This window comes from Homalodisca vitripennis, unplaced genomic scaffold (genome assembly GCF_021130785.1).
Source record: "Homalodisca vitripennis isolate AUS2020 unplaced genomic scaffold, UT_GWSS_2.1 ScUCBcl_1447;HRSCAF=5089, whole genome shotgun sequence".
Lineage (NCBI taxonomy): Eukaryota > Metazoa > Arthropoda > Insecta > Hemiptera > Cicadellidae > Homalodisca > Homalodisca vitripennis.
This window is the reverse complement of record NW_025777573.1, coordinates 17838-42799: the sequence shown is the minus strand read 5'-3', so window position 1 is coordinate 42799 and position 24962 is coordinate 17838. Positions and strand designations below refer to the sequence as shown.

Here is a 24962-nt window from a genome sequence, read left to right as displayed (position 1 = left end):
CTAGCTATAAGGTGCTCAAAGAGCTTACCAAAAACATCTATCATTCATAATGGTCTGTACTTCTTTTCCCCATCTAAACCTCATTTTTTCTTAATAAGGACTAGTCTAGCAACTATCTGAAAATTTCCCGGCCATAAGTTGACTATTGATTGCCTGGAGTAGTACTTCCTTCGGGTAGCGTTGTGCAATAATCTTAACCAGGTCTGGAGGTATCATGTCTGGTCCAGGAGCTTTCCCTGTCTTAATACTTTTTACAATAGTTTGGAGATCCTCTTCACTAAATGGTATGCAATCATTTCGTTCCTGTTCTCCGTATTCTTCGATTTGTAAGTCATATCCTGGATCTCCCATTGGGAATAACTCTTTGGCAATCTTTATCTACTCTTCATCACTAGGTTTACTCGTCACGGGTCTAATTTTACCCATTACAATCCGATACCCTAGGCCCCATATGTCTCTATCTACTTCCTCACACACTTCTTTCCATGCCCTGTTCTTAGCTTCAAAAATTGCCTTTTTTAAATTATTCCTCTTCTCTCTATAAACAACCAGCCGTGTCTCTCTATCATGGAGATCAAGATTCAAGCGGTTTCCTCGGGTAACTTGTCGTTGATAGTTAGCCGTTATAAATTATAGTAGGCTATACTGTGCAGGAAACAATAAATTGTTAACTGATTATCCTTCAATCCTTCAAAGAATTTACTTTCTGAAATGATTAATTTCAGGAAATGTAAACCGACAGAAGTAGAGTCCTTGAACTCGTTCTATTCCCGACCTAGCACATATCCAGCGAGGGGTCAAGCGAATCCCCTCCAAAAAAAGAAACGGGCCAAGAACTTTTTAAGAAACAAAATGGGGCCTTACTCTCTGTCCACTACGGAAAAATATCAATTGTCTGGACCTCCCCCTGGCATTAAATTTTTTCCTGCTACGTTCTTGTTCCCGACTAAATACGTTAGCCACAGAATTTTGAATAGTGAATTCAAAAATTTTGATAATAAGTCTTAATGCAAATTTTGGTTATCAGTAACAGTGACAAATTTCACAAGACACGAATATTAAACTTCAATTCGTTCTATTCCCACCTAAGTAAGTTAGCCACAAATAGTGAATTGTAGGATTTGGAAAGGGAAGTCTTAATGCAAATTCTCATTGGCACCAACAGTGACAAATTTCACAAGACCCTTACATTAAACTACAACTCGTTCTATTGCCGGCTAAGTAAGTTTAGTCTCTAGTAATGAATTCAAAGATTTTCTACGTGGATCTCTTAATGCAAATTCTGATAGGCACTAACAGTGACAAATTTCACAAGACCCTAACATTAAACTTCAACTCGTTCTATTGCCGGCTAAATAAGTTTAGTTTCTAGTAATGAATTCAAAGATTTCTACGTGGATCTCTTAATGCAAAATTCTGATAGGCACTAACAGTGACAAATTTCACAAGACCCTAACATTAAACTTCAACTCTTTCTATTGCCGGCTAAGTAGGTTAGTCTCTAGTAGCGAATTCAAAGATTTTCTACAGGGATCTCTTAATGCAAATTCTGATTGGTACTAAAAGTTTAAAACGTCAAAAGGCCCTAACATTAAACTTCAAGGTTGTCAAACAACTGTTCAGCTGGTGTTGTTTAGATGTTGTCATGAAGCTTATGGAAAGTCAAATGTGCTTTTTCTAGAACAAAGGAGCTTTCGTATGAGAGTTCAAGTTTCTTAGTTACAACTTCAAATCGTAAGTTTGTTAGTACGAACGTGTATACCTAACGGGTGTATTCGTTGTGGGTTAAGACATTACCGAAGGAGCTGTCCCCATCTTCAAAATTGTAACCTTTATAAGAAAATCAGAACCCTCAACTAGCGTGAGTCTGTAATGAAAGAAAATTGTGTCATAGAGAATATTAGTATATTCATAGACATAAGTTTGGCAATATATCTGCACTTGAAGTTTCTTCATATGAAGCTCGCTCAGAATTTCAGGATCTATTCAGGAGTAAGTAGACTACTCTAAACGAGTAACGCTTCAGTAGGATAAATGGTTTTAAAATTCCCGAGGGACATACAAAGGTGAGTATTAACGATCATACAGTTTTTATGGAAGTTGCACCATACTGGTGCATATTTTTCTATTATAGGTGAGGAACTTTGGAGTGAGTTGCTCAGATAAACTCAAAATTACAATATGGTCCGTGGAAACTGAAAGATTACAATAGTAAACATAGCTATGTATTAGATTTAGTTAAAATTCATGTAATATACAGAAAGTTCATGTAATATATATGGGTTCCTTCTTCTTGTTGTATTTGAAGTAAATAGGAATATTTTATTAGGGTGAAACTGATTCAAAAGGCTTAATATAGAGGTTAACTTTATAGAGGTTAAAAATAGCTGAGCTAAAGTTAGACATAACTGTAGTTGTCAACTTTACGTAGACAACCAATTTAGACCAAAAAATACTCTCCAACTCATACAGCATAAAGGGGTTTAAAAAAAATGTAATAAAAGGAAAAGGTACAGGAAATCGTTATTTTAAAGCCTTTGAAGGTCCTTCAAATATCCTTCAAATCCGTGATATAAAAAAGTTTAACTATTGAATTAGATTTATTGATTTATTTTAAATATAATTCCTGAGTTTCATAAAATTGCAGTAACCTTTTTGAATAGAATACAACAAATAATAAGGATTTCCCACGTTACTTTTATCTTTTATACGTTATCCTACTATTAATAAAATAATAGCTGTGTATATTCATAAAAAGTGCCATTTTTTTTGATCAAGACGAATTAAGAAACAGGCTGGTTCATATTGATGCTAATATTTCCTAATGATGTCACTCTGTTTTAATGTGTACCGTTTTGTGTAACAGTGACAACAGAGCGACGCAATGTCTAACGGTACTCACATCACAGAGTACTTCTAAAACCATTGGTAACAAAAGTGTTAATTTCAAATTCTAAAGTTGGGTGAGCACAAAAAGGTTTATTTTGCATTTCGTGAAAAATCTACAATTTATTTTGAGTTACAACCATATTCTTCTGGGCGTACGATACATACATTTTTGAACAAGGGTGGTTTATGATCTAGGAGCATTGCTGACGAAAAGCAAGAACATTTTAGAACATTCTATTGTGAGGATAATTTGAAAACAGTTATACTTATTTCTTATATACAAACATCTGCAGTAGAGACAAAATGTGCAAATTCAAATCTGTCGGAAGTCAAGTTTGCAAGTTATATGTCTGTCATAAAAGAGCATAAGTATAATGAGAGCGAAGTCGTGTGCTTGACAAATACAACTTTGTTGTGTAGCTATATGTTGGTGTGCTCAGTGCCTCGTGCTTTGGTATGTTAATCTTCCTTATGTTTAACATGTATAATATTCATAAAATGATGAATAGAGTGGGTACTAATTACACAAATTCACGCTTTGATTGTATTAGTTACACAAAAGATAAATCATTCATGCTGAGGTCTTTGGATTATTTCAGGTAGTTTTGAGGCCCGACTCTAGGGTTGCAGCATATAACATTGATTGTTACAATATGTACTATCTGAGATACTTGAGCCTCTCACTTTGCAGATTGCTTTTACATTTTCTTTTAATTTATAACATTGATTGATTCATCTCTTGTGTAACTAAACTAATTAAAGCTTTACGTATTTAATTTATTATTTTCATAGTAACGTCCAATGAACTTAAAATTTCACACATAATATTCTCGAAACCTGTAAACAGACTGAATCACACAAAGACAAGATGGGCAGAACTCCAGTCTTCCCACAGATAAAAATATAAACAGATTCTTAATCTAAATTTAGATGATAAGTCACACCTAATTGGAGCTGATGCTCACAGTATTATAATCCAGCTATTTCGAGGTCAGATTTTTGAGGATGGTTCAAGGTTATTTTGGTCTCGAATTTGTATTCTCTACTGACGAACGTGTTAAGCCCTTCAATGATGGTTTTTTATAAATATGCCCAAGTCACAGGAGCAATGGTGAAGTGATGGGATGTTGTATGAACGCTGTATTTCAGCGGTTAACCAACAAAAGTCGCAATCCCCATGGTTTGGACTTGATGTACAACTAAACCTACAAGTTGCTATTGATCATTTATCTATTAATTAATTACACTGGCCAAAAAGGCAATGTTTGGTAACAACACGATTAATTTTCGTTTAGATTCTGTATCTTTATCTTATAATTCCTTTATCTAGATTAAACTAAGCAGCTTGAACTCATTCAGAATTGTATTATAAAGGTGTAGGTTCCTTAATCTAGTATTTTAAAGTAACACCAAATATAACAAACTGTTTACTCATAAAATTATAATGGGTTCGACAACCAAAAATGCATGGAGGTTAATTTGAGCACCATTATAGTGGTTCTGTAAAACACTATTTTTACTTGTGTTAAAAAAAAAATTACCAAATAGCAGTACTTTCCAGAAGCGAGGTTCTTGAATTGCCTATTTATAAATCGTGATTTCTCAATATTACAAAACATTTTCTACATATTAAAAAAACTTGATTGTATTAGATTTATTATTTTTATGGCATATAAATAAATTTTAATAAACAGTTTTATCATAATTAAATGCTTTAATACAGCTAAAAGGTCCTTTGTTTATTAATACCATAATTAATTCCTGTAGTATTGACATTGAGGTTTGATGCAACTTTTAAGTACCAGGTAAAAACACTGAGATTATGCCATAAAGAACTAATGGTACCTACCACAAAAAGTAATAAAATGGATTTTTAATATCGATTTATGCCTGTTCTTCAAAGGGTTGGAAGATAGGGTAATAGGTACCATTTCTTAATATAAGGTAACAACTGGGCGGCTGAAAGGCAAAGTGGTCTAAGTAACTTGATTTGTCATTTTGAGTTATGGTCATATTTGGATTGCCAGCAGCTGATTTCATTTTATGGCAGAGAGACCCAAGTCGTAGTTCGCCTAAAAATCCGCTAGAGCGCAGAAGCATACTGTGGCCTGACTGATGTCAGCTGTATATTCGGCCGGCAGAGTGGTCTAAGTCAGACTTAGACCAGTTTGCCTGAAATCGATTTGTTCATTCACTTGTCATACCAGCTGAGGCTTGAAACATTTGCTTTCTTTTGCCAATTATATTGTTGTGTTTTATAAAGTTCACGGTGATGGAAGACGATGATACACCTAGTGAGCCTAGCGTTCTTCAGTACTCAGGATCAGATGACTTCCAACCTTCTGATGAATTTAGTTCAGGTAAGAAAATAAATAATTATGAACCTAACCTCAAAACTTGTACCGGGCTGGGCCTAGATCTACACATTACTAGGTACTTTTTTTAGAGCGTACAGCTATAGTTCAATCTGTATAAACGAATATGTGTTTTTTGTTACAGATGACTCTCGGCACTCTGGAAACCCTGAAAATTCTGCTGGTGATGGTGATGGCGAAGGACATGATGAAATGATTCCAGTTGCTGTTCAAGAAGAGCCACCCAAAAGGACACGAAAAACGTCAAAGAAGAGAAAGCAAGCGACAAATTAGAAAGAAGCAAAGGAATTTCTGGTTCGTCCTATAAAAACAGAGAAAGGTAAAACAGTTGTAGCAAAATTATTTAGAAATACTCCGTGCTTGTGCAAAAAGAAATGTGACAATAACATTGATGAAGAAACAAGGAAACATGCTTTTTCAGTTTTTTGGAAGTTGGGATCTTTCAAATTGCAAAATGCCTATTTGTGTGGCTTGGTTAAGCAAGAAATCCCAAAATGTCGTCGGCCAAGGGATGGTTCCCGCCCAAACAAGAGCTCGTCCAACCATTTTTTACATTCATAATGTGGATGGCAACAACATCAATGTTTGTAGACAGTATTTTGTTGACACCTTTCAGATTAGCCACGGTCGATTGACGCGATCCTTGAAGAAAGCTAAAAGATGGAAAAGCACCTGGATTGGACGAACGTGGCTGTCATGTTCCAGCCAACAAAATTGCTGTTGATCGTATGAATGTTGTTAGGGTAACATATATTCTCTTTTCCTGCGTACCAATCGCATTATACTAGGACTCAAAACCCTAACAGAAAGTATTTACCATCACACTTGACCATCACTGCTATGTACAAGTCGTATTTAGAATACTGTAATGGGAAAGGCGATCCTGTCAGTGAGGCGGTGTATCGTCGCACATTTAACACTGAGTTCAACTTACATTTTCATTCCCCTCTAAAAGATACTTGCGGAAAAATGCGATGTGTTTAAAAATAAATTGAACGTATTACAAAATGAGCAGGAAAAACAACATTTGAAAGCAATGCATGAACTGCATTTAAGAAAAGCAGAAGCTGCTAGGTCAGCAAAGGACGAAGACGCAAAGCAATCAAAAGATGATCCAAACTATTATGCGTTCACATTTGACCTAGAAAAAGCTTTACCATTTCCTAGACTTACTACTGGTATAGCTTATTATAAGCGAAACATGTATTTGTACAATTTAGGGTGTCACGAACTAAAAAAATGGGTTAGGGTTTATGTACACATGGGACGAAACCCAAGCTTCCCGTGGTTCCCAAGAGATTAGTTCCTGCGTAACCAAGCACTTGCTATCAAGGGCTAAAGAATTGCAAACATATTGTTATGTACAGCGATACATGTACTGGACAAAACAGAAATTGGAACTTTGCTCTTGCTATGCAAAAGTTGACACAGATGGAAACGTCTATCGATGTAATTGATTTGAAATACATGGTAAGTGGCCATTCATTTTTACAAATGACACGGACTTTGCTTCAATCGAGTCCTATGCGCAGAAAAAGCTACAGGTAATTTATTCCCCAAATGAGTGGAATGAGGCCAACCTGAAATGCCGAAGTAAGAATCCGTTTTCACTTAACAAAAATGGACAGAGAGGACTTCTATTCCCACCACGGAGTTAGTTGATGCTGTAACTAAAACGGTCAGTGAACGTTGATAAAGGAAAATTCAACTGGCTGAGAACCCAGTGGATCAGATTTATCAGAGAAGAACCTTTTGTCCTTTTCTACAAGGAAACTCTTCAGAAAGATGTACAGTTTGAATCAGTGTCTCTCGCTTGGGTCGAAACAAAAGACAAAGAAAAATCGAAAATTGGTATTAAAACTTACTTAAGGTAAAGTGGTCTAAGTCAGTTTTTTGGCTATAGCGTTAAGGAAAAAACACGCTAAAAAACGTTATATGCTTTAAAAAATAATATTATTGTACAAAAGTAACTAAAAAATAATTGTTTAACTAAAGTCAGTCATTACAAAATTATTGCAAAAAAATATAAAACATCAATTATCTCAGAAACAGGTTTTGTATGACTTAGACCACTTTGCATTTCAGCCGCCCAACTTATTAAGAGCCACAACTTTATGTCTTCAAACATTGAATAAATATTGTACCGTGGATATCGTACTTAAAGTAAGCACAGATGGAGATGAATGTGGTGTTAGCAGCAGATAGCAAAAATTCCACTCAACTTTGTAGGATATAAAACTGAACATTTCTCTGATTACAGTATTCTGCAGAATTTGATAGAGCAAACACTACCTGCAATAAGTGGCAGTGACTATACGTGTTTATTTACGTGGCAGTGAATATAAAATACAAAGGGTTTGTTTTCATGAAATGTTATTGTATAATGGGCTCATTTAAGAAATTACAAAGCGAAGTTTTACGAAATAAAAAGTAAAATATATCTTTCACATTAGTTATTCTTAGTTATTCGACATATTTTGGTCATGGAGAACCCAGGTAATGATTGAGAAGCAACAGTTCCTTTTAGGTTAGACCAATCATCTGTGAGCTTTGTCATCTTGGAAGCTATAAATACGAATAATAATTATAATTTTTGTTGTGTAACGATTCTACTTAATTTTATAATTAACTGAAAGTATGAGGCACTAACAATAAATATTATTGTAGTCTTTAATTTTGAGCTTATCAAATTAAAAATTATATAGCCTAAAGTATGAACGAAATATGTTTGAAAATAGGCCTTTATTGTCCTAATATAATTTGGTGTTCTCTGTTCATTAATTAATAAGCCCAGAGATACCTTTATTTATCATCCATTTTATTAATATTTAGCATTAAAACTATAAGTTTAAATTGTACTAACACTTGACCCGGCAGTTCATGTTGTTTCTCAGAGGCAGTTTTTGAATGATTTGCAGCCTTTAATATCATCCACAATACCTGTGTCAAGTTACATTAAATTTATAAAAAAAGGGTTAAAGGTATACTTAGGAAGGATAATTATGGGCTGCAGTATTATTAGAGTCCAACATTCAAATGATCATTAATATCAAATTATCTATATTCATGAATAAAGAATCCTCACTACAACTTAAACCGAATTACGTTTATTTAAAATTAGAGTATATAAAGTAATGATGTTATGATGAATAAAAAACAATCTAGGACATGTGTATTTATAAATTATTATAACAAAACAAAACAGTATAAGTTAACATTTACTAACTTTTTACTATATCGAAAGAAAAACGTTTATGACACAAATAAAACGTGTGCATAACCACTGCACTTGCTGCGGGTAGGGTACGATAAGCGGACCCGGTTTTTTTATATCAAAGAATATAATCATCGATGCCTAATATTCGCATCTCGAATCCTAGACTATAAATTCATACAAAAGTATCTATAGCCCTAAATAACAATCATGTTTTAAATTAAAATATGAGTATACAGGAAAACTCATAAATAAATAAGAAATGGCATAAATAATAAACGAACCAGAACGAAATCGATCAAACAGGGAAACTCATAAATAATTATGACCCACAATTCATATGGTTTATGTCATAATTATTGATTATATATTATTAGGTGTATGTATATTAATAATTATTATTGTTATATATACACGTAATCGTATGTATAATAATAATAATACTCCTGCGTGTATTATTTGAAAGTGTTTACAGCTGTTGTGATAGATTAAGTTAATTGTTCAAAAAAATTAACCGGTATCGATTGGTTATATCGATGGTTATGATTAAGTAATATCGTTTACCAATTTCGATATAAAACATCGGCTCCGCTTATCGTACCCTACCCCTTGCTGCCATTACAGATCTGCAGAATTAGTGTCGGTAATAGGTAATTCAGTGGTAACTTATTACCAGCATATTGTTGTTTCAGTAAACAGATAGGCTGTATGAATATCAATTTTTGGTTATGGATTACTTGATAACCAGTAACAGCCGACGTCATTTCGTGCAAGCAAATGTTTAGATTAGGTTATCATTAATATGTTATTAGGCCTAGTAGCAAAGTTAAACATAAACGTTACCAGCACTTATGTGATCTGAGCTTAAATTTGGGTACTATCTTGAGGGATGTTTTTATTTTTTTGCTAGCAGTGCGCAGGGTAGCGCCAGGTGCCACCGAAAAGCACTGATTGTCAGAAGCATTTCCGATCAGTACTTTTCCCATCTTAGATCACATCCTAAATCTTACAACATATCTGACGTCGGAGAAGTTGGACGATCTGGGACTTGATCTCAGGTCAGGAAAATATTGATCAGAAATGCCCCTGGCCATCATTGCGGGCTTCCGTGGCACCTTTCCACCCTCACTTCTCAAATTCAAGCTGAGATCATGTGAGCATTTTTTAATGTTATCTTTAACTTGTTATATTTATAATACGTATGTATGTGTAGCCTAATAACAAATAATAGACAAAGACTTTGTAGTACCCAATAATTGTGTTCTATAGTTAAACTTGAATTAACCCGTTCATACATGTTTTAGAATATTGGTCTATGTTACGTTGTGTTGTGTTAATTAAAATTTTGTCTATGAACACGCTGTCACAGTAACAGGTTACAAACGTAATAACATATTACGTAATAATTCTGACTTACTGTGAAAATTACTTGTCATTATGACGATCTGTTCTTGTTTTGTACTTTCCAAAAGCAAGCGATGTCATCGAGAAGTAGGCCTCTCTGTTCATATCTACTATTTGTTATTGGGCTGTATAATTTAGAAAGTACATATGTACGTATTGTAAATATTAAAGGTTAATATTAGCGCATACGCAATCAGAGCTTAAATTTATTTCAGGAATTATCCCTTTATTTCAAAGGATTTTTTCCTTTTTCTACCAGAAGTGCAGGGAGGAACCAAAGGCTCCACCAAACACCGCCGCACTGATCGCCAGGGGCATTTTGATTGGTACTTTCCCGACCTCAGATCACGTAACAGATTGTCCAATGTGATCTGAGATCGGAAAAGTTGGACAATCTGGGAATAAAGAAAAACATCTTTCAAGATAATACCTAAATTCAAGCCTATGTCACGTGAGGGCTTGTAAAGGTTATTTTTAGTTTTGATACTACTAGAAACGTATATTGGATAACTTAATCTAAACCTACTTACATTGCATAATAACAAGTAGTAGATAGGGATAGAGTGGCCTCATTTTTACTAATATCACTTCCTTTTGGGGTTGAAAGCAAGGTCCGAGCGTCATAATGACATGTAATTTTCAAACTAAGTCGAATAAAGTCTTTTTTTAATAATGTAGCTTGTGTAGATCCCCAGTAAGAAAAAACTGGTGCTACACTCATATAGATGTAAAAAAATAAGTAAGTTAAAGTATAATTATTTTCTATAATCTTAAATACCCGTATTTCTTTAACATATAAAATATAGCTTCACTATAGTACAACAATCTTAAAAACTTTTAACGTAAGTCGGTTCAACATTATTGTTCCAAATGAATTCAAACAAAGTAAAAAATGTATGGTATTTGAGTAATGGCCGCAAATACAAAGACGATGTAGATGTTATTTGTGTTACAAGTTGTCAGACACATTTATTCTTTAAAATAGTGAAACGTAACTAAAATGTTACTCGGTTTTGTTTGTTACATTGTATAAATATACTTATACTAGATAGTTTTTTTTTCATCATTAAATAAATACTTTTTAAGATACTGTATATAAATAGCCGAACGATGCTGTAATTTGAAATACCTATAACGTAATTTGGTTAGACATTTTGGTTTTAGTAGTTTTAGGTAATCAAGAATATCGATGATTCGATTTTCTTGATGGTTACTTAATATACTGCAGCCTGGCAAAATATGAGTTCACGGTGTTAACCAAGCCTATCCTACCTATTGCAAACATCCTCCTCGTCAAAACAATAAAAGATTTAAAGGGGTAAAAATCACAAACAACAAAGTTATAGAACATTGAACTAAATTATTGTGGAGCAGTATTTCTTCATTCTACATCTGTGCTGTGTGTTATGTTATCATGCCATGAATCGTCGTATTAGTCAGCTAATTGTTTGTATTGGTAACTGACGTCACCTATTGTGCAATTTTTCAGGGAGGTTTTGGCTCAAATAAATGACGGGTTTTTTATTGCAACATACTACTGGAAATAGGCTACATGTTTATATTGAGTTGACATGTGTGTCTCTAGCCATCAGTGCAGAAAGATGATGACAATCAAAAACATCCCTCGAGATAGTATCAGCCTCTCTAAAGATTAACTTTTACAGGTCTGAACACGAGTATCTCCAACCAATAAATAAACTGTGAGGTGGGAATCACAGCATGGCAGGACAAACAAATATTGTAAATTCAACTAACCGTGGCATCCTGTTGTTTTGCCCAAAAAAGGAGTTCTATATCTAATGTTTTACAACTTTGTTATTTATCAATTTAAGCTTTAAACCCTATAGACCATATAGTTTAGTCTTATTGAAATTTAATGGTTAGTAGTGTAATCTCGTGTCTTATTGCAGTTGGGTAGGGTACGATAAGCAGACCCGGTTTTTTATATCGAAATTGGCAAACCATCATAACCATCGATATAATCAATTGATACTGATTAATTATTTTGAACTATTAACTTAAATAATGTATATCAACAGCTGTACACACTCTGAAATAATACACGTAGGATAATATTTCAATTTTACATAAGTAATTCTGATTATTAAAAATGGCAGTCAATTTGATAAAACTACATGACGTTGCTTTTTCCTGGCTTCAACATGTTGGAATCGTACCAAAAAACCCATTATGTGAAATTTGTGGGAAAAAAAACAACTGTAACTGTGAAAAGAGTAAATATGGTCGTCTTCAGTTTTCCTAATTTTGGTTATAATAATTTGTTTGATCACTGTAAATATTAAATTCATATTTTAATTTAAAACATATGATTGTTATTGAGGACTATAGGTACTTTTATATCGATTGATAGTCTAGGATTTGAGATGCGAATATTAGGTACCGATGACTATATTCTTCAATATAAAAAACCGGGCCCCTTATCGTACTCTACCCGTAATTGCAATTTATTGGTTAGTAGTGTAATCTCGTGTCTTAATGCAATTTATTGGTTGGTTGTGTAATCTCGCGTCTTATTGCAATTTATTGGTTAGTAGTGTAATCTCGCGTCTTATTGCAATTTATTGGTTGGTTGTGTAATTTCGCGTCTTATTGCAATTTATTGGTTGGTTGTGTAATATCGCGTCTTATTGCAATTTATTGGTTGGTTGTGTAATCTCGTGTCTTATTGCAATTTATTGGTTACTAATGCGAATCTCATGTCTTATTGGTATGTACAAAAGTAAATTTGAAAGTAATGCAAAAAAATGGTAATTGTATCTTTCTTTGTATGTAAAGAATAATAAAAAACACCACATCTTTCATTAATTTAAATGATAAAAACTAACCTAACTATAACTTTCGTAAGTAGCCTTCATTGGGAAAATTAGTCCAAGAAAATTAACATGAAAAGATTGGGACCAGAGAGTTAAATGATTGGCTTAGAATTTTATATAATTTTATCTTCTTTAATGATTCAAAGATCTCTTTTCTAATTCTCATCCTTCGTGGTAGTAAACTATGGTATCTTTGAGAATAACTGGGGATGGCTAGTTTGATGAGGAATAGAGAAATTAGATTGCTGAAGGTTCACAGTACAGTTAATTTATAATTTTGTAGGGAAATAAGAGGTTGAGTACTGTCGAAAGTGCAGCTTCGGGTGAAAGGTGTAAACTTTGTTCTGTTTCATATAAATTTACTTCCAAGTAAATCAGTAAAAATACACCTTTGCATCAAGATGAGAACAGTGACAAACATCATAGATAAAATAAGGACATCTCATTCAGCTGCTCATCACGTTGCTGATGATATAAACTATGTGGTTGTTCACCCACAGTATGTGTATTACAATAAGTTATAATAGTGAATAATGCAAATCGGTCTATTCATAGACACTATTAAAATGATGTAATCGACGTAATATCTGCTATTAGTGGTTAGAGGGTTAGCAAGTAATGAGAGTAAACAAAGTATAAGAAAATCTTACAATGCATGGGCTTGCTGTATTTTAGTACATTGAATATAAAATTTATGCTCATTATTTTAGTATAAAATCATATAAGATTTTGGGCATTTGCCATACGTGATAAAGACTAAAATAGTTTGTTTTAATTATTGACATCTGCACTCATTTGCAGACACATTGAAACTTGAGTCATATTGTACCAAAAAAAATCAACAAATCGAATTATACCTTTAGCATCACCGTATTATGTTGACTGTTAAATTTTGTGAATGCATAACATTATATCTTTGGTTATGCATAGAAGAAGAGGAAAGATAAAAACACTTAATAGATAGTGATTGTGTAATCGCTTTTTTAACGTATACAATGACAGATGCTACAATGTCGTAAATTTTCTATTATCCGTCATCAGTAATTTATAGAATTTTATTACATAAAGTTCAATTTTAGGTGGCTTAAACATTTGAATAGTTGAAATTTCACTCAATTGGCCCCAAGTTGAACAAAATGCTGATAGCCTACTTTTAGTTGTAAAAATAATACCTTATTCTGTTGTTACGATATTAGAGCATTACAGTATAGAAGCTGAGAGCCAATATGCATTGTATAAACCACACGGTTGATTTTATTGAAATCTTTCTTGAGTAAAAATATATTCTCAGTCTCGTTAATTTTGATGGCGGTTGAAATAGAAAGGTGTCAAAAGGGTTAAAAATATTAATTTTATCTCAAGACACACTTAAAACCAACTGTCAGACATGTAAATCTGTTAAATCGCATCAGCTAACGGTATACAGACCCAAAGAGTAGTAACAGTCTCTTTATCGAGTTGTCTGACAATGATTTAACGCTGAATAGTGTAGTCATTCCTCTAGTTCTTCTTCTCCTCCTTCTATGGGGCGGCCTATTGCCATGCACTTAAGCCTCAAGGGTCTTTTGCGCACACCATGAGGCCTACCAGTCTATGATTTCAGCAGTTCCACAAACCGCTGAAAACAACCTATCAGGTCCTACTGGGGAAATTCACCACACTTGTCCAAACTACCAAAGATGGCATACCGCTCCCTTGCTATTGAAGGACAATCAAAGAGCAAGTGTTCGGCTGTTTGTCAAGTGGATTGTAGCCTTCTTATGGATCATCAAGTTAGAATGAACCTCAGAGAAGACTGTCACCATTATGTCCTTGGTAGTGGGTGGTCTCGTAACAACCTCTGTCTACATTCATGTTATGCTTGCCTAGTTTGAAGTGTTTTCCTAAGTAGGAAAAAAACAATTATTTGCGAGAATTTTAAAAACTGTATATTACGTTTAGGCTACTTCTATTATTTTCAATTTCTTTAAATGCTAAAGCTAAAATAAACATTTTGTTTTTTTCTTGTGGTATTCAGATGATCAACTCATTCAGTCTATGCTTTCCTTCATCTTTACCATAAAAAGTTACATTAAAAATAAATGTATTTTTTTTCTATACCATCTACCAGAGCTGGGCCTGCAGCATACTACTTTGACTTGCTAGTTACATGGCCCCCATCCTGTGGCATGTTAACCCTAGATCTGTGGCATTGACACTTGTGTGTTAATGGTTACGGTACTAGGATACCACATCAACATGTGACGTATTGACATTTTTCTCAAAATATTATAAATTTTCTGAATGGAAAGTCTGTTTATTTTGGTACTAATTGAAAAAGGAGGTTTCATAACTACAAATACTGAGATTTCACTCACCTAGATGCAATATTATGTTCGTAGTTATTAAAATAAAACGGAAAAAGGGTTCTAATTTTACCGTTACACATATTTCATAAATAATTCTTAGGGAAAGTTTCTTCCACATATTTACAACATTATTTATATCACTGTATTCATTAAGAAGTTAGGCAACTCTGACATATTTTGAATTTTCTTCAAAATATATCTTCAATTTTAAAATAATGGTAGAAAAAGAATTTTTACTTCAAATTTCCAAACAAACTTCATTTATGTTACATAAAAAAATGTTAAAGTTCATATTAATTATATTATTCAACATAATCCTAATCTATATCTCCTGAGCAAGAACAATGAAAAATTAGAACAAATCTTGTATGTGTGAGGATTTTAAAATTTGAGCTTGCAAAGTGTGAAAATCTGGTTACAATTTTGAAAATGTAACATTTCAAGGATGTAGAGTTATGTGGTTTATTTTATACTTTAAAAAAGAGTGATAAATACATGTCTCTAATTATAATAAATTTAGCAGTGATATGACAACAGTTTGTTTTGATACAAATATCAGTATCTATTACAATATTTTTTTTATAACATTTAACATTCTAAATACAAATAACAGTAGTAAAATAATTTTCTGTATAATATAGCATTTAAGATTCCATTATTCCTTTTTTAGTTCAAAAAATACATTAGACTAGTAGACTATGCATTACTAATATGGGCATAATAGTTGAAGTAGGAATAATAATATCAGATCTCAGTGAGATTGATTGAGTTGATAACAGCTGAGTGACCTTGACTAATGCCAGCTGTGCCAAACTTGAACAGTAATTGTCTGAGAATTTCAAGTTTACTGCAAGCTAATGCTCTCAATGTGGCTCTCCTTGTTTAGCTGAATCATTTATAAATTTATAGCTTAGTTGTGTTAAAATGTTTTACAGATTTTTACATTCCGGTTCAGAATCAATTAGTTTTAAACTTTTTAGCACTTAAAAAAGTGGAAATTTTTATTTTAAATTGCTTCTCTCAAAATGGATATTTCCACAAACTCTTAAGTTGAAAATAAAGATCGAAAAAATCAAAGCCTAACTATTGCCACTTAAAATACTTATTACAACTTTGAAACAATATAATGCATTCAAATTTAGTAACAATGAAATTAAAATAATATTATGATACTTAGAAGAGCCTGTGGCAATAGTTCCACATGGTTCGGTGTCCAGCAATTATGGTTGTTATTAGTAAGACAATTTGTTTGTTTATTTTGTAATATTTTGAACAGTCAATAAATTGTACGCAATAAACACACATCTCGTTAACCTGTATATTCAAGTTTTATTGTTTAATAGGAATCAACCCAACATTTTGCTATATTGGTTACCCTGTCTAGAAGTGCACTGTTATAATTTGTGTACCTGGGAATTGTATTTCTACCCATGTTGATCAATGTTAACCTCCGATCAATATGCCTAAATCACCTCATCATTTAAGGGTTGATATAATTTAACTCTGATAGTTAGGAGGTTTTACTGTTTCCATAGTGGCATCGCCTATTTTCAGTAGATTCGACGTATGCCTGGTTTGATACTTATTATTAATACTACACAATCACAATTATTCACAAAGAGTCGCTCTTATTCCAGAGAGTTCTCTTAATCATCTTTGTTTTTCCTGTAGCTGAGTATCACGTGATCGGAAATCATTTGTTATCAAAAGTGGACGTTTTGCTATCTTGTTCGTTTACGTCATTCTTCCAATGTGGTGTAGTAATGTTTATCGAGGTTGTTGTGGTTCCAAAATAAGACACTAATATTATAATACATATTATATAAATATAAAATATAAAAAATAATATATGGTATTAAATATAATTGTTGCTATTATTATACCCTTGTACAGTAAGTATTATAGAGAGTGTTTTAGAAATTATTTTGGAATTTTATAGCAAATATTCATAAAATATCCATAGGCCGCTGTAAACAAAGACTAAGCTAATGTACATTTTCCATATTTTAGTCACACGCAATATTATAGTTTGTGGTATAATAATTTGTAATAATAGCGTTCCTTTATAGCGTATTAGTTATAAAATGTTTATTTATAATGTTTTTGGAGAATTACGGTAACTAAATTAGTTGTTCACGTATTTTTTTTGCATTTTCAAACCATTTATAAGAAATAGTAAAAATCACCCAAAAATGACCTGGCACCACAGCAGTTTTGAATTGCCACTTTGAATGTTAATTACGTTTTAAGACTGTATGGTAATTAATTATTGAGCTAGTTGAATCTTTAGAATAATTGTCATAGAGTGCAAAGATAATTGTCTTTTAGCCTTGTCTGTAGTTGGTATGTGATTTATAATCGTAGATTGTTGAGTACCTTTAATCCATACATGTTTTTCTTAATATACTTAAGCTGTTCTGTGGACTGGCATTTCACAGTTTTCTGTATTTTGGGTGGGATTGGTGACATGAGATGCAGCTATTTACAAGTCATATTTTGAGATTGTTCAACGTTAAGGATGTATTGGAATTTCTGTGTGACGTGACATCCTTACTGTCCCGTTTGATTATGGGGGAACTCGTAAAGTTACAAATTACATTTGTATGGTAAAATGGAGATTAAATTTTATAGCAAATAAAATTAATGTAATGGATCCTGAGTGCCTAAAAATTAGTTGAAGTGATATGTGTTTTACAGCTGGCGACACTGGAGAAACAAAAGACGATGTGAGTGAGAAACAGAAGAATGCGTCTGGAGGTGAATATGTGATAAAAACTGGTGCTCAAGAGGTTGCGATCGAACCCCTGAAACTGGAAACTAACCTGCCAACGTCGGAAACTATTGACTTTACTGTGATCTATAATAAGAATAAGTATGATGTACAGTTTCCACTCGATGACAATGTAGGGCAGTTAAAGAAACATCTGGAAGATGTTATAGGTGAGTCTAGCTCTTGGCTTTCAAAGGGGACTGAAATATATTGTATATTCCAGTAAAAATGTTTTTTAAATCAGTGGCTATTTCATGTATCTGACAAATAGTTCCTTTCTGGGTGGTGGAGTAGTTTAACTTTGTGCACTGTACCTGGAAACTCGTTTTTGTTTTGTTTCGAATGTGTAGTAGTGCATCAAACTTCGTCCATAGTGACAAACAGCTGCAAATTTTCTTTTGAATGTGTGACATTTTCGTTTTGAGCAATTCTTGTGAGCATCCATCTTTCAGAGAGCTTTGTCATGTTTAAATAATTAAAACACGCTTGCTCACGATGTTCACAGCACATGCAATCTCACTTTCTAATATGTATCAACACATTATGGATTTGTTCAATTATTTTTAAAGTGGTAACTTCAAGAGACGTCAAGAAGTTTTGGCTTCACTTTTAAGTTTTAACTTAACTGAAAAAAATAAAGGAATACAAGTTTTTGCACTGTCTTAGACACAATGGAAACTGTGTAAAAGTGTTTCTACAACTCTTCACTAAATTTAGAAAAAAAATCTTGTTTAGTCATGTAGCAGATTTCACTCTCGCGTGACTGTCCAAGTTACCAGTCAAAGAGTTAACAAGCATCTTACTAGTCTCCTGAAATGATTTGCTCCTCGATATGGCTTTTAGACAATTAAGTTTCATCAAAATGTTATTTTTCGTTGTCTTAGGACAAGAAGCTTACAAAATTTCACCTAGTTCTATAAAACTACAAGCAACATTTGTGCTGCCTCCGGAATGACGGGATATTATGGATGGGTAAGGTTGGGGTTAGGGGCCGCCTCCTGTCGAGATTCATGAGGAAAAATTTTGGGCACTAATCTCAAGTCATGTCCCCTCGGGCCAAGGGAAAGCCAGCTCTGAACCAGCATCTTCAGTCAAAGCAGGCAGAGTGTGGCACACCCTTATGTCTAGGCTGACAAGAACCTTTGGCTCTTACGGAACGAACCCTAGCAACTCAGTCATCTCTCACAGTAGAAAAAATGAAATCGAATTACCCTTGTGCCCCAGAATCTTGACATTTGCAGTTAGTGATGTGCTGCTCCTGGACATCTATAAGGTTGCCCAGATTTAAGTGACATCAGTTCTTGAAAAAACTGAAAGGTATAAACCAGCCAAAAGTGAACCCTCTGGGGATTTATAAACATACTAAGTTCTCGTTCATTGAATTGATCTTATATGATTCAAAAACCATTGTTCAAAATTAATAGGTGTTCACTAAAGAGATAATACTGACCAAATATAAGCAATGTAATCACCACCGATGCCACTCCTTTGTTTGGACTTTTCATGCACTTATAAACCACTCTCCTAAGAAAATGTAAATGTAGACTCTAAACTAAATAATATTTTTGTATTTTCAATTTCCAGTTTTCAGGTTTGTTTTCAAACATTTTATGTGCAGGAATCCCCTACTCTCTCCAGAAGGTTATGATCAAAGGTCTGGCCAAAGACGAGAGGACTTTACGGGAGCTTGGAGTCATGAAAGGTGCGAAGGTCATGGTAGTAGGATCTAAACTGAACGACGTTCTTGCCGTCTCAACACCCAGCACACAGGTTTGTAGCCAAGCATGTTATATTTCTCGATATAAAACTAAATCTTTATGTAGAAATACATTAATAAAAGTTTATATTCAGAGAAATTGTATTTCTTGGATTTTGGTGCTTACCAAATATTATCCAAACCATCTGTCTTCATAGTTGTCTAGCATTCCCAATGGAATGATTGGAAAGTGGGTTTACTAGGAAACCAGAGTGCTTGGTCTTGGAAAACCCAAATGTACACTATAGAGGATTGGCAGGAAGAAACGAAAGGTCATTAGATCTCAAGGTTGATAATAAACATGTGAGAATGGATGTAGCTGGAACATTTGAGATTATCTTTTATCTTAACTAGATTTTCAAATGCTTCAGAATTTATGATTGATCTTATGTGGATCTTATGTGAGCACAATAAACTCCAACCACGTTGTCTATTTGCAGAAGGTGTGAGGGAAAACAGATACAAAGTAGCTACTCACCATTTCTTGCTGGGTCCAATTATGCACCAAATGGATTATAATCTGACTTGGGTCCGTGTTTTCCCATGATTTATGAGAAGCTGACAACAAGAAATTAATTGAAATGTAATGTGGCATTATTGAAGTTCAGTCTGATGGGGGAAAATTACAACAGGAAGCCTACGAGGACTGTAATAGTCAAATATTGAAGAAAGTATTAAGGGGGGATGGATGTTTGAGATTATGGATAGGTTTCACGGGTGACAGTTCCATTTACTTACTAGTACTCCTCTCAAGGCAATGAGAGTACATTAATTTTTCACCATAGGTAATAAAAATAAACTGGACTTCTCATCACATTTAGCCAATGAAGAGTTTCCGGACTGTGGTGTATTAACCCTTTTACTGCCGACGTCCGATATGTCGGACGTCTGTTTTTTTTATCGTTACTGGCTACTGTTATGTTCAAATGCCAAAATATTCGGTATTTTGGTTGTTTAGGAGCAAAGGATAATGAAAGAAGCCATTTGAAGAATTTTGGATTTCTATTTTCGTCGTCTTTGACTAGAATTGACGAACTACCTAGACAGCTGTCAAAACCAGTTGATCGGGTTATGTTACTGAAATCTTCGTTCATTGTTGTTGTTTACAATGTTATCGAAAGTTTTTTGAAGTGTTACTTTTGTTGATCAAGGATAAAATGAGTAAAAGAGTTACATCTAACTCACCTGTGAGTGAGGGAGGGAACAATAATTAAGTGCAAGACGAACTGAGTGACGATTTCCTTCAGAATTTGTCAGATTCAGATGCCGAGAACGAATATGATATTATTGTTAGGGCTATTGATGACAATCAAAGTGATGTGGATGACACTGATGACGATCCTGACTGTATCTTACCATCAGATAATGGGGAGTTATTAGAAAGTGAGGGGGATGTGGCACAGATAAGTTTACCTTCAATTTCCACTGGTAGGCCTATAGGAGGCCCTACCAGTTTTGGGAAAATCCTCATAGTGCAGCTATGTTTCAAGGTAGCACCTTCAAATTTGGTATAAGTTCTAAGCAATTGCTCTAGTTTATAATGATATCATGCTCATAATTTTAGCATAATTTTAAAAATAAATTACAGATGCCAAACACAATTTTTATTTTTTTATTTATTTTTTATTTACATCATTTTTAAAATTAAATAATGCGTTTGTTTCAAATTAAAATGTCTTTTTATTATTTAAAAAACAGCATTTAAATACGAGTAAATAAAATAAAAATTCATGCAAATCTAATGAAAAATAAAAAAAGATACAACATTTTTTGTAAATGAATGCACAGCAGCGATTTTCCTCCTTGGCAATTTTGACTGGTACAATAAAAAAATGGCCGGCAGTAAAAGGGTTAAATTAACCCATTGCCTATCAATGAAATATATAGCCCGTCATCAATGATGACGAACGCTGTCTATCACGCTAAGTTCGTAATAGGAGTCAAAAAATATTTCCGATATCGATTATTTTGGCATTTGTTTATACAGTTATATCAATGGTCTGTTAAAATGTTCGAATTTGAAGTTGATCGACTCTCAAATTGATTGTTGTTTACCGTTTTATCAGTTGATTGTTTGTTTTCATTAGTTGCCGCCTCAAATTACGTCACGGTAAAATGTCATCGTTCTTTTTTGAGATTTGTAGTAACTTTGTGGAGAACATATGCTATGAAAGACAAAATGAAGTGAGTGATGGTAACTTTGATGAGGAAATTTTGAGTGAAAGTTGTGATAAAGAAAATTATGTGACAAGGCCTAACCTTCAAACTTGGGAGTGGCCAAGGCAAGCTAATAATCCACATAATTTTATTTTCAGTAGTAGATCTGGTATAAATGCAGTTGTTGCTAGACAACTAAATACATAAAAATATAAGATAGTAAAATACAATTTTAACATGTTATGTAGTCGTTAATTATTTTTAATTAACCCTAAGCACCCACAAAATGATTATATGAGAGTAAATATACTTGAATTTTAATGGGTAGTTAATGCGTTAATTGCACAGAGAAGTTTCCACAGTTACAGTCCTGAACTGTAACTTATTGTACTTTTTATGGGTATTAGTGGTAGAAAATCTCTGGATTAATGGTGAAAAAAACATATAAAATTTATTTTGTAATGATGATAATGCTGGCACTTATAGTCAAGGGCAAACTTTAACACAGGTCCTTTAACACAATCTCAACGACATGTATCCCATAAGGTACATGCAATCTTTCACAAATGCTGTTGTGGACCCGATTGGGTACACACCGGGCTTTTGTAAAGCGTGTCATGCGCCTGATGGGGTGCACATTGCTATACATTTCATTGTTGGGTTTTTATTGTTTGCCTGTCTTGGTGATTTGTTAAGTGTGATCCCGCGCTCAAATACCTTAGGCTATCATGTATCCCATCGGGTGCATGATTGCTTAATTTTTAAGGTAAATTAATTTTGAAAAAACATATTGAAATCAATTTTTGTGCAAAATTGCAAAAACCTACATACATTTCTCTTTATACTTAGACATTTAACATAAAAAAACATCCTGGTTTTTTGTCATTATTGAAAAATTTAAGGACAAATAAAAAAGTCTTCAGAATCAGAATCAGAATCAGAATCAACTTTATTTACAATCATTGAGATTACAAATAGTGTCTTTTACAATAATGTGAGTTTTGAGTCTTCAAGCAGTTTTAGATAAGAGTTTCACTGTAGAATTCTTCGAGTTTGTAAAAATGGTCGGTCCAAGAGCCATGCTTTTAGTGCCGACCTCAGCGAGGTTCCCTCTCTTGGTGTGCATTTCTTGAGGCAGTGAATTGTGAAGTTTTCTGCCGATGTAGGATGGTTTAGTTTCAAATAGCTTTAGGTGGTGTGCTGGCAGGATGTAAAGCTCACCGTTTCTGGTGTTGTGATGGTGAGTGTCCTTGTTCCTCGGCAGATCTTTTCCATCTACATACATTCACTACCTCTTGGATGTAGAGTGAGACAACAGTCATGATTTTCTGTGCTCTGAATGCATCTCTGCAGCTATCCAGGTGGTGTAGGCCGCAAGGGCCCTAATACATTTCTTTTGGAGTGTCAGGATTCTTTTTAGGTTGAGTTTTGATGTACCACCCCATACAGAAAGACCATATCTTACGTGTGATTCAAATAGAGAAAAATAAGCTGTTTTAGCTGTTTCTAAGTTTGCTCAGAGATATTATTTGTTTTATCATGTATAGGCTAAGTATTTAGTCTTTACTCAGATTGTCTATGTGTGGGGTCCAAGAGATGTTTTCATCTATAGTCAAGCCTAAGAACTTAACATGTGTCTCCAAGCGTACATCTGGGATGGTTTTGAACTTCGGTCGCTTCTTTCTCCAAATGCTATCTGGCTGGTTTTAGTCGGGTTTGCTACCAGATCATTCCCATTGCAATATTGGTATGCCATGTTGAGGGCAACGTAGGATGATACTGCCAGGTCGTCTGCGGTTTGTCCTTTAAGTAGCAGGGTTGTATCATCCGCGTACATGAGAGTAGGCAAAATTCTCCCACATAGTGAGGCAAGTCATTTACAAACAAGATGAAGAGTGCTGTCCTAGAACCGATCCTTGAGGCACGCCTCTTTGAACTGGAAGAGGCGTTGATCTTATTTCTTCTGTGATTCCTCTGTGTGTATGTTTCAGTTCAACGAGTTGTTGTCGTCCCTCTAAGTAGCTTTTAAAAAAACCATTTTTTTGCAGTGTACACTCACTCCCAGGATGTCCTAATTTATTCATGATAAGACTGTGACTGAGGCAGTCGAAGGCCTTACTCAAGTCAAGTAGTATAGCGGTTGTTATGCTTCTGTTTTTCCTGCTTCTAAGTTGTCTACTACTGTTTCAATTAGCTTTATTATTGCTGTGGTGGTTGATTTTCCTGTAGAGAAGCCATGCTGGTTTGTCGGTAAGCAAGTTGTTTCTAGCACAGTGGTCTAGAAGTCTCTTTAGGACAATTTTTTCACACACTTTTGAAAATGTTGAGATAAGGGAAATGGGCCTGTAATTGCTAATTTGTGTTTTTTCACCATTTTTTGAATTTTGGGTAGATTTTTTGAGACCTTTAGTTCTGAGGGAAACCTCCCTTCTCGGAATGATCTGTTGAAAATAACGGTAAGGGGGAGATGTGAGTTCATCTGCACAGTGCTTCAGTATTTTTGTGGATATCTCATCAATGCCGGCTGAATTCTTAGTTTTCATTTCAGTGATAGTGGCCCTGAACCTCTTTAGTGCTTGTGTCTGTAATGATATTGAGATTTTCAGTTCGGTTCATGGGTTGCGGGATGTATTGGTTTCCTCTCGAAAGCTGGGATTTTTTCCAGAGTTCTCCTCTGCTACATTTACAAAATATGTGTTAAATTGGTTTTGCTATTATTTTTGTACTTGTTATTATTTCACCATTTATGTGGAGTTTGAGCTCTGATGGGCTTTTCTTTTGTTTCGAGCATTGTTTATCACCTCCCATACAGCCTTTGACTTGTTTTCAGCTCTGGTTATATAGTTGGTGGTTGCTTGCTGTCTCAAGAATTTCAATCTTTGATCGTAGCTCTTTTTCTTTAAGTTTGCCTCTGCTTTTATCATTTTGATTTCCTGTCACTTCAAATCGACTTTGAGATGTTAAATAGTCTCTTTTGAGCCTGATTGCTTCTTCATCAATAAAGTGCTTGGCTTGTACTTTTTTTTAGGTCTAATTTTCTTTTTAAGGGCATGCAGTGTTTAGAGCCTGTGTTAAGGTTTTATTGAAAATGTTGTATGCCTCTTCGACCGTTGAGGCTTCAGTCAGGTTCTCCCATGATTCATTTGAAAGAAGGAGTTTCAGTTGGTTTAAATTTCTTCTCTTGAGGGCTCTACACACCATGGTTGGTTTTTTGA

General features: G+C 34.0%; 1 protein-coding gene across 1 annotated transcript in view; it reads left to right on the top strand.

Annotated features, from left to right (window-relative positions):
- Positions 1-7571: 7571 nt before the first annotated feature.
- Positions 7572-24962, top strand: part of LOC124371447 (ubiquitin domain-containing protein UBFD1-like) — a 31530-nt gene continuing 14139 nt past the window's right edge. Inside the window, exons 1-3 of the mRNA XM_046829776.1 lie at positions 7572-7760; positions 17762-18004; positions 19453-19604. Coding sequence (XP_046685732.1) covers positions 7748-7760; positions 17762-18004; positions 19453-19604 — 408 coding nt within the window. The 5' untranslated portion in view covers positions 7572-7747. The remainder of the gene's footprint in view (positions 7761-17761; positions 18005-19452; positions 19605-24962) is intronic.